The 11,102-nt window shown below is 42.1% G+C and overlaps 1 protein-coding gene across 1 annotated transcript; it reads right to left on the reverse strand.

Moving 5' to 3' along the window:
* Positions 1 to 1,436: 1,436 nt before the first annotated feature.
* miip (migration and invasion inhibitory protein) lies at positions 1,437 to 7,976 on the reverse strand. Its single transcript, XM_086200817.1, has 9 exons — positions 7,651 to 7,976; positions 6,056 to 6,237; positions 5,541 to 5,649; positions 5,342 to 5,453; positions 5,185 to 5,264; positions 4,973 to 5,099; positions 2,481 to 2,577; positions 2,255 to 2,362; positions 1,437 to 2,127 (listed from the first exon to the last, which is right to left on the reverse strand). Exons 1-9 carry the CDS (start codon positions 7,871 to 7,873, stop codon positions 1,993 to 1,995), a joined length of 1,173 nt encoding a protein of 390 aa, XP_086056943.1. The 5' UTR covers positions 7,874 to 7,976; the 3' UTR covers positions 1,437 to 1,992.
* Positions 7,977 to 11,102: the final 3,126 nt, after the last annotated feature.

Genomic DNA, 11,102 nt, shown 5'->3' on the forward strand with positions numbered 1-11,102 from the left:
GTAAATTTCATCATAATTTCAGCAAGCAGTGGAAAAAAAAAAACAACCTCCAAAACAAAGACTCTCATATCACTACGATCTGACAGTGTGTGATGACATCAAATTCAGGCTCCTCTGTTGATGAGCTCTAATATGACAAACAGCCTGACTGGGACATGATCGTAAAATTTTACTCTTACACTCAGTTGCTTGTAGCATTTAAAAGTATTGCAGGTAATCAGAAGGTTGCTGGTTCGATTCCCAGCTCCTCCAGAGGTCGTGTCCAAGTGTTCTTTTTTTTTGCTCCTGACACCGTCTGTGTATGAATGTGTTAGCATGGTGGCGCCTTGGACTGCACCTTCTGCCTAAGAGTGTATGAATGTGTGAATGTGAAAGTGTTAACGTGTTATAAAGTGGTTTTACTGGTCAGTAGACCATAAAGGTGCAATATAATAGTAGTCTACTGATATTTACACACACACACACACACACACACACACACACACACACACACACACACAAACTCAATAGATCTTCCCACTAAACCTTGAAGTCCAACAATAAAAAGACAATAAAATTAGATTTTTTTAAAAATTTACTCAGTTCATCTGCCATTCTTAATACTTTTAGTCAGCAAGATACCAACTGGAAAGACTAAAGCTCCATCATAGCATTCCCCATTAAATAAAGGAAAATATGCTCACTCCAGCCTCGAAGCCCGGCATGAACCCTGAACCTGAGGTGAGTGAACCTGTGATGATTTGTTGAGTTTCAGATCTAGAACAGCTGATCTGAGTTGAGACAGTCAACTCTTGAGTAAATTCAGTTTGTGCAGGAAAGACTTTAATTCGCCATGATGACAGGCGAATTAAAAGTATTCATATTTTCCACAGAGGGCGGCACGTGGTGCAGTGGTTAACACTGTCACCTCACAGCAAGAAGTACAGCAAGAAGTTTCCGGGTTTGAGCACGGGATCTTTCTGTGTGAGTCTGCATGTTCTCCCTGTTCCTGTGTGGGTTCTCTCTGGTACTCCAGCTTCCTCCCACAGTCCAAAGACATCAAGAGAGGACGAGGCTGATTGATACTCTGAATGAACTGTGAGAGTGAATGGTTGTCTGTCTGTATGTCACCGAAAGGCTGCTTGGGTAGGCTCCAGCCCCCTCGCGTGACCCTGAACAGGATAAGCAGTAGAAAATGGTTGGATGTATTTTCCACAGATGCATAATTTAGAACACCTCAGTTTCTTGAAGGAATGATGAAGTTGTTGAATCTGACTGTAGCCTACATGACATTTGAAATGTTCGTTCATCTGTTATCTAAACTGCTACTTCTACTCTTCCTACCTTTTGCTTTCCATGTTGTCAAACAAAACTTACAGCATCAAAAATAATGAAAAGTAGTTCTGATTGAAATTTTGTGAAAAGAAATGATGTGCATGGAAGCGGCTGAGAGAGTCTTTGATCCAATTAGGATTTTAATAAGCTTGTTTATGTACAGAACAAATGAGGAAATAAAGCAACAAATAGAAAACCCCCACTTATGTAACAAAACCATACCTGGGTTCACCTTTTACATTACCGCTCTTTCTGGAACTGAAAACTCACAGAGTTTCCCTTCATTTCATTTTAACTAAACCTGCTTTTTGGAGTACCCTCTCTCAAAAGGTTGTGGTTTCCTGTGATATGCAACGTCTGAATAGGAACTAACAAAGGAAGTTAAAACAGAAGTATGCATGACTCTGGAAGCCAAAACAAACAGCTGGAAAGAAAAAACAAGAACTGGTCTCTGGGCAACAGTGATGCTTCAAAATGACTAATGCTGTGAAATTAGTAAAACAACACCAAAGTGTAATCTTCTATTTGTAATCTATGAGTCATTTTGTCTACCAGTGCCAAACAGGAAAGTGTGACACTCATGACTGAAGTGCATGCTGAGAGGATCGGGAAGGGGGGGTCATGGAGTCTCGACCCTCCACCTCTCTACAGAGTTTCATGGAGATCAGGATTTCTTTGTCAGCACACAGGGTATCTTGGACATCTTGGTTTTCTTTTTGGTGAGAAGTGAAGGAAGCTGTGGCGAGCCAAACGGGGCACATCAGGGATCTGCTCAGCTTGATGGTTCCTGGACCCTTCCAGCGCAGAGAGATCCTGAAAAATATCAGAATGATTTTGAGAAGTGTTCAACAATATTTCACAACCTTGTCGGTCACATTGGAGACTCATTGAACCACAATACTTTTGTTTGGGATACAATAGGAAGCCGGCCATGTCTCACCTCCAGTTCCTTGTTGTGATCCTTCATATCGAGACTGCTCCGTAGATCAAGGCTCCCTGGTGGGGGTCGGGAGCTCTGACCTGTGTTGGACCAGCCTGAGAGACAGTGCTGGACAAGAGCAAGAGAGAAGCATGAATAGGAAAGCAGCCAGTGATGCTATATTAATAAAAAATGAATCAGAGACAAAAATCAGAGGCCTTAAAAACTGAATTAAACTTGCACTCACCGATGGTAACCCCAAGCTATCGGACGGGTCAAAGCTGCAGCGCCGATGTGCTTTGTACTTGTAAGGCGGCAAGAGGGTGGAGCAAGGGATGCTAACCCTTAGAGAGGATGGAACAGAACAAATGAACAGCATGCATAAAATAGCCAGTCAGACATATCTCAAAAAGGTAATGCACTTGATGATCAAGCTACAAACTCGTGGAATATTTTTCTAATCCCATTAACTAAACAGGCTTCAACACAGACACCAAAACGACCTTGATATTCAACGGAATTAGAGAGGCTAAAGATGAAAAATGGGGGGGGGGGGTTAATGACACTGCAATTCATCATCTTATAACGTTAGCATGAGAATAAGCAGACAGTTGCCTTGTAACATCCCTTGGGGGCCCAGTCTCTTGGCTTACAAAACAATCACAAGAACGGCTCCAGCCTACCTGGAATCCCTGATCCAGGTCTACTCTCCTTCTCGCCCACTACGCTCTGCATGCGAAAGACGCCTGGTGCTTCCAGCCCAGCGCTGCTCCAAATCCCTAGCCAGACTCTTCACTTCTGTTGTTCCCAAATGGTGGAACGAACTACCGAACTCTGTGCGTTCTGCTGAGTCCCTTTCTACTTTTAAGAGACAATTGAAGACTCAATTGTTCAGAGAGCACCCAGGCACTTAACCTGACTCTTCTCCTCTTTGTCCTGTGGGGTAGAATCAGTCAGAGGGTCCAAGACCCAGCACTTAGTGATTATGTAGCACTAACTGTGTTGTGTGATGTTGTATGTCTGTTATATTAAAAAAAAAAAAAAATTTAAATTTAAAAAAGGGAGGGGGGCGACACTTCTTCTGCCACTAGATGGCAGTACCTGTGACCAAATCACAACTGAAGCACTTTTGCGCTTTCTATGGGCTTTTCCTTAATTAGGTCTAAATTCTTGCTTGTGTTGTACGTCGCTTTGGACAAAAGCGTCTGCTAAATGAAATTGTAGAATTGTAGAATCCCCTGCTAAAACAGCTCCATGAACATTAAACTGGATTCCTGTTCCACTGGTGACTGTTCTGGCGACGATACCTGGCTACTTTGTCAGCGAAGTGATCAACTCTGTGCCAACTATTGCTTGCTGGAGCTGGACAGGTGGCGTTTAGGTGCTTTCTTTGATTAAAGCAGACAAGTATCAACCCATTAGATGAAGACAATGATCTGAAGATGTCAAACCCCCTGTTGAGCTCATGGTCTGCATTTATAGATCACAGGGGTGTCTCCACTTCCGTCCACAGCGAAGCCAGCGATGCTACATTGAGCTGTGATGTTATTTAAAGCCAGACGCTGCACCACATTGACAAGGGTTGAAACTACATCAACGTCCCACCTGACCTCAAATGTAACGATACCTCGCCGACTGAACAACTTGTGTTTGCATCAAATTAACAAATTACAACCAAAGTTACCACAAAAAATTACAGTAGAAGATACATCAGCGTTACAAAATGATAAAATCCACCTTTGGGATTTTTTGGGGGGGGCGGCAATTGGCTAACGTCGGCTAACCTGAAGGGGAGTAAATGTTGACTTATGCTGCCATCAGCCACCAGGGGGCGATAGATATGCTTTTCATGATTTCCATCTGTATAGTTAATTGTTAAGAGGAAGATATCTGTCTGTGGTTTGTCACTGTTTTACATCTTTGGACATTAAATAAAAAAAAAAAAAGACAATCAGCAGCAATAGATTCCTTTTCTTACACAAAGGATGATAAAACCTAATTTTTTATAAACATAACGCATCTGTGTGTGAATAAAATGTTTTACCAATCATGTCTGAGAAGGCTTTGTTGCTTCGAAACACTTTGATAAGTCTGATGACTATTTAGCTTTTAACACAGTAAATCTGTGTGAAACAATCATGGCTCAGACGTTCCGGCTCTACTGTTAAATTTCTGCAGACTGTAAACTCTTACTGGCAAAGAACAGGAAATGTTGCCCTAAATCCACTGGCTGGGCGAGACTCTGAAACTTTGTCCCTACATGTTATACCAAGGCTGCACGGTGGTGCAGTGGTCAGCACTGTTGCCTCACAGCAAGAAGGCTCTGGGTTTCAGTCCCGGCTCGGGCACGGGATCTTTCTGTGTGAGTCTCCATGTTCTCCCTATGCCTGTGTGGGTTCTCTCTGGTTCCTCCCACAGTCCAAAGACATCAAGAGAGGACGAGGCTGATTGATACTCTAAATTGACCGTAGGTGTGACTGTGAGTGTGAATGGTTGTCTGTCTGTCTGTGTTGGCCCTGTAATGGACTGGTGACCTGTCCAGGGTGAACCCTGCCTCCCGCCAAAAGGCAGTTTGGAAAGACTCCAGCCCCCCCCCCCCCCCCCCCCCACCCGCAACCCTTAACAGGATAAGTGGAAGAAAATGGATGGGTGGATGGATGGATGTTACACCAATGGTGTCAAGTGTTTATACACCAAGATTTTCCATAAATGGACACAAATTGCCACAATTATCGTTACCTGATGAGCGCTGGTTCATCAATGGTGTGAGGCTGAGAAGATTTATGCTTCTTGCACACAGGGCAGCATTCCTGATAGTGAAGCGGGACGGGGAACAATCTACTGTTAATCCTATAAGAGAATGTACCTGGACAAAAGATGAGCAAGCAGAGATTAGAATCCTTTGAGCTGTCGTGAAATCAAAAATAGAAGCTTGTTTGAATGCCTCTTACACTGGTGGGTGTCCATTTTGGTCTCTGGGCCACTCCTGTCTGTTAGCAGCGGCAGGACTGAATGATTCTCCTCAGAGAACCTATGTCGGCAATTAATAGTCATTTAATGAAGTTGGTGTACAGACAATCACAGATTCATCAAATGAGAAACACTTACTCTGCTTGAGAGCTGTGCTCACACTCATCTTTATTGAGAGATCGAAACAGGCGTAGGTCATTGAAGAAGTCGTCAGTTCGCTCTATCATGGAGTCTTCTACATCCAGGACTCCTAATTGGGACCAGAAGTCACATGCTCCTCACGTGTTCTACCTGAAGATTGTGTGAAAATTGCCAGAGAGAGCAGTAAGCAGCATACCTGCTATCCAGTCATATCCAAGTAAAGGCTGCAAATGATGCCCATCTGAGGCGGCAACTTCTTCGCACTCATCAGCCTGAAATGTAACGTGATTCTGCACCTCCCTCTTCTGAAAAAATAAAGAGATGATACGAGTGTTTTCAACACACAATGTAAAGGTGCTGTTGAACAGATAATATTTATGTCTCTCTTGAGGTGTAAAAACACTTGAAATGGATCTGATGGATAAGAAATGGATCTTACAACCACAGATTTCCATCTATGTTAGATTACTTTTTCAGATTGTTACGGGGTATTGGCTAGTTGACCTAAAGTTTAGGTTAAAGTATGTGACATAGTCCGAGCTAGTTGACCTAAAGTTTAGGTCAGCTAGCTTGGACTATGTCACATACTTTAAAAGGTTAAAACTAGTGTAACACCCTAATATTGTAAAGGAACCTGGTCGGGATAGTGCAGCAACATCATGAAATTCAATTTTAGAGATGGGAGACAATCGTACATTTCCTGTTGTTTACCTGTTGTTTCCTGTGATTCACCAGACAAGACTTAGTGTCGGACGACCTTGAGTCCTGCTGGCCGCTGGACAATTGAACATCTTTGTCACTGTGCGATGAAGCGTGTTCACTCATCACTACTGTGTGTTTGGAGGTTGAAGACTGTGTGGAGACAGTGCCCTGGCACTGTGTTTGCCTCTTTTCTGTGTATGATGGTCACAGAGAGGAAGAGTTCTAAATTATTCAAGGAGGATTTAGCATTATTACTGTTACATTCATATTATGTGCTGACCAGGAAAATGTCAAGTGAAAAGCCTCACGAGACTGGTTGAAAACAAAATGCTGGAAATGAGCAAAACAAACATTATCATCACAAATAAGAAGAAACAAAAAAGCCTTGACATCAATCCCCAAACTTTTTACAACCCCTAAGTCAAATCCATCAACAGAAATAAAATTAAAGGAATACTCAAAAATGAAATTTAAATGGTAAATTCCTCTGGCCCCCTTTTCTTACATGTGAAATTTTCAGGTTGCTTCTTAAAATACTTTCTGTAAAAGCAAACACAATGTCTTGGGTGGGCAGATAAGCAGGACAGTTGGATTGAGGGAGCCCGTGTGATGTTTGCTGGTATTTTAGAGACTGAATAATCAGTCAGATATTATGAAAAGAGATCAGATATTCAACCTCTAATCAAAGACATTACATCGTAATTAAATGCCATTGGCTATATCAATATGTGCTTTATACATTAAAAGACACGACTCATGCATTAAAATTATGAATTAACAATAAAATATTAAAACACGGGCTGCGCGGTGGTGCAGTGGTCAGCACTGTGGCCTCACAGCAAGAAGGTTCGGGGTTCGAGTCCCGGCTCGGGCACGGGATCTTTCTGTGTGGAGTTTGCATGTTTGCATGTTCTCCCCGTGTCTGCGTGGGTTCTCTCCAGGTACTCCGGCTTCCTCCCACAGTCCAAAAACATACAATTGGGGACGAGGCTGATTGAATACTCTACATTGACCGTAGGTATGAATGTGAGTGTGAATGGTTGTTCGTCTCTGTATGTTGGCCCTGTGATGGACTGGTGACCTGTCCAGGGTGAACCCCGCCTCTCGCCCGTAGATGCTGGGATAGGCTCCAGCCCCCCCCGCGACCCTTAATGTGTAGGAATAAGCGGAAGATGACGATGGATGGATATTAAAACACAGGTGAAACCGTGCAAACCCTACCAGGTTGAGACGTAGATTTGCAGTGGTTAATTTTTTTTTGACATTCCAAATTTCTGTCCATGTGCCACAAGGCTTTTTAAAAATATGAAAGAAAATAATAAGAAATAACAAACCAGGGCAATAAAGTCAACATGCTTCTTGACCATTTGAGGACATATTGTCCAACCAACAACACAGCACAGAGACTGCACATATTACTGCAAGTTAGTGTTTATTCCTCAAAAACATTTAACACTAAATCAATGTAGGGGTTTAATGAATGATAAAGGAAAGCCACAGTGACTAGCAGAGCTTGAAACAGGGGTCCTGTCTGATGGACAACACAGCTAATATCCATTCAACTTCTACTTCGCCTCTGACTTCGATGTGATCAGTTTATTTACCCGCAGATGTCACGCTGGAAGCGGCGAGGGCAGCCCTGGCAGGACCGCGGTCTCCATTCGTCAGCGTTAACACGTCTTTGGGCTGCTGCTTCTCCTCGTCCTCTTCCTCCCTCTGGTGACCGCAGCCACACGGACGCTCCAGTTTCTCTCTCTGCTGACTCAGCTGAGCCAGTAAATCTTTGTTTCGCTGTCGTAGAACTTCTAGACGGTCCGTCAACAACATTCTCAGTATCTGAATGACGAAAAAAATCACGTGAATTTAACCTTCCTGAAACAAACAATAGCTTCAGCTAACTTCCTCCTCAATTCAAACCCAGTTCGCCATCTCCATAGCAACGCGCTTGCTACAATGATTTGATTGGCTAAAAGCTTCTACCCATCAAGCACTGTGAATGTCTAAGGTTTCCCTTAAAGAGACAGGCATGAATTTAATTTCAGCTAGAGGGCGGGATGATAAACAGCAGGTGGCGCTAGTTATTCACTTAATACTAATGGTGGAAGAAGTGCTCAGATCATAATATGTAGGTAGAAGTACCACAAATCAGACATTATGAATTTTACTATGGAGGAGGGAAGATAATCAGATAGGTCACAGGATGCAAGCCAAGTAAAACTCAATGAAACGCGCGAAGATCAAGACAGTTAGAGGAAGACAACAAGCAATAAACAGGTGTGAATACACCAAAGACCTCAGGACTCAGTTTGATTGACAAGCGGTTTGATGTCTTCACAAAAAAAATTCTCCTCCAGTATTATTTTAATATTTTTGTTTCATTCCAAGATCCCCATCTAATTTGTTAGGTTAAAGTAATTGTGTGGACAAGAAAACGTGTTGGTGAATCTGGTGCAAGTTGTGAAAGTTCCTGCACCATGAAAGCCCCTTGATGACATGTTAGGGTCCTGCAGTCTGGACATGGAGAAAAGCCTGAACAACCTGCTGTTGGCAGTTTATTTGTTGTTTCATGTCATTTTAACTAGTCCATGTTTAATGGAATTTTTTTCGTTGAATAAGAGATCATTAACAATGTTTATTCATTTAATGCCATGTACTTATCTAGCTTATCTACGCAGGTCCTTGGTTGCAGATGATAGATGGACATGTCCATGCATTTATTTGTTATACTGGTTTAAACTAATTCAGGAAAGCTGTTTAAATCAAGCTAACTGGTGTCTCACACAGCACAGAATAATCCCAACAAGCTGACATTCAGAGCCCAAATATCAGTGCCGGGAATGAAAAAGTCAGTTCTTCCCAATTTTCTGCAGATACAGTATACTGGTATAGACCCGATAAAAGGAACTGATAGAGAGAACTGTTCTGTCCATTTTCTGTAGCGATACTTCTTGATGTAGTGTCTCCATCTCAACGTTGGAGCGGTTATACCCTGCAGCTAAACATCTGCCCAGGTTATCTACCTTTTCAAGCTTTAGTTATTGATCAGATGCAGCTCTGATTGCAGCAGGTAAACAGCTTTATAATAGCAGCATGTCGATTTTCCTCTCACCGTCTCACTCTTCCAGGATAACTTGTGTTTGTAAAAGTGGGAGACAGTTGTATGTGTTCCTCATCTGCCTTGTGGCTTGATGATATTTGTTGATTTAAACCTGTCCATCCGTGGTGGAACTAATGAGAGTGCTGCAGGTGGTACAGGGTCACAGCCATAATGATATGCCTGATCCCCCATAGAGCGAATGGTGTGGAACTGCGTGGGCGAGCGGCTGCTCAGTATTCCAGTCACGGCTCGTTTGCATTGAGAGCTGTCCAGGCCAGTCCGGTATGATTAGTTGACCACAGTAGTGTGGAGTTGCTCCCCATTATCATTAAACGGTGCCAGTTGTGGAGTCATATACCCCTCCCTGTCTCCCTAATTACACCCCCACTGTTGAGCTTCAAGCAATTATTGCCTTCTGCCAGAATGCCTCATCATTCATTAGGCACAGATCAACAACAAAAACAAAAGAAAAAGCAGTATCAGTCATACTTCTGATAAACGACAAAAAACATGACCTGGGGCATTGTTTTGATGGCATGATTTTGAAGAGAGATGTGTTGACAGGATGATGTTGTGGTTCTTTTCCTCTAATCGTCCATGCGTACAAAATAACGGTCGTAAAGAATCATAGTTACATCCGCCAAGAAGGTAATATGATCAGGCATTTTATTTATTGGCATGGTATCTATTAAAATATTAAAAAAAAAAAAAACCACAACTAATGGACAGATTCTGAACAACTTTGGTGGAAATATTACAGGGTGCTAGAGATTTTGTTTGTGGTCTGGATCCCCAAGACTGCAATTGTCAGAATATTAACTGTATTTTTCTGGACACGTCATCAACCAGTTTCAATTATATAACTTGAGTCCATGTGATACGGTTGGAGGAGGAATTTCCTCAGGGTGCAGAAGAGATATTTTTCGATAATAGTTGATATCCCAGAAAAGCGGGGGAATATTTCGTTGAAACTCATTGAAGCAATGTATTTCAAATAAACTAGATAAGCAGAAGCTTGTGGATGTGTTCTGAGTTAGTGGTCAAGAACATCTATTTCTGGTGGTTGGGAAGAAAGTTTATGACCTGATTTTGATGATGTCCATAATCTGTGTCCACTGAGCCTCCTTGTTAACGGTATGTGCTCTGAGTAGTTTCTACTAAAAGTTTAGAGTACAATCATTTACCTTTCTAGACATACCATTTTTTTTTTAAAGAGCTTTTCAGGCCTGTTTTGATGTACTGGTTCTTTTTTTTTTTTAAAGATCCCCTCCTCACTTATCAAAATTTTCACAAAAACTGGAGGGGGATTTTAAAGAAGATTTTAGATGATAATTGATAAAGTAAATATAATAAAGTAAGTTAACATCAGTTCAGGCTGTAAATAGTTGCAGCACACAGCAGGGATTACTTTGACTTGAAGAGGAATTTGCCCGATGCTCACAAAGATGAAACAAATTGAGAAAGTACATATAAAAATGCCATCGAAATAATCATTATTTTCCAGAGTTAGCTTCATTAGTAACCAAGGTTTAATGTGTCACTATCACAAATCTGTTGTGACGTAGTGAAGGTGATGCTTATTCTGTGCTACCGACGTGTAAGAGACAGGGAGTAAAACAAAAGCTGACCTGTTGGGCTTTTTTTGGCCTCAAGTCGACCTTCATCTGCTGCTAAAGACAATATGGTCCATCTGACAGTAAAGAGTGTTTCAAAATACAGCACTCTGAGTTTCGTGGTTCATATAGTAGAAAAAAAAGGGTACCCTGACCTTAAGTGAGACAAAGGTATGCATGTTCAAACCTCGTCCAAACACTTATCTTGAGTTGAGCAATTGAAACCAGATTCTGTGGTTGTACAAACCTCCCTGTGGGAAGGCTTTGAAAGGAAAACTTGTTATTACAACACTGCCTGACGCTTGCAGCCCCAGTGTCTCTCACTGTCAAATAGCCCAGCGCCAAG

The sequence above is a fragment of the Aulostomus chinensis genome, chromosome 3, assembly GCF_037954235.1.
Source record: "Aulostomus chinensis isolate RoL2024-O1b breed Wild chromosome 3, RoL_Achi_v1.0, whole genome shotgun sequence".
NCBI lineage: Eukaryota > Metazoa > Chordata > Actinopteri > Syngnathiformes > Aulostomidae > Aulostomus > Aulostomus chinensis.

Coding starts and splice junctions, on each gene's coding strand:
- miip (XM_086200817.1), bottom strand. CDS start 7,873: ATGTTGTTGACGGACCGTCTAGAAGTTCTACGACAGCGAAACAAAGAT. Junction 5,650..6,055: donor TGAATCACAGGAAACAACAG/GTAAACAACAGG, acceptor TTATTTTTTCAG/AAGAGGGAGGTGCAGAATCA. Junction 2,128..2,254: donor ATCACAACAAGGAACTGGAG/GTGAGACATGGC, acceptor GATATTTTTCAG/GATCTCTCTGCGCTGGAAGG.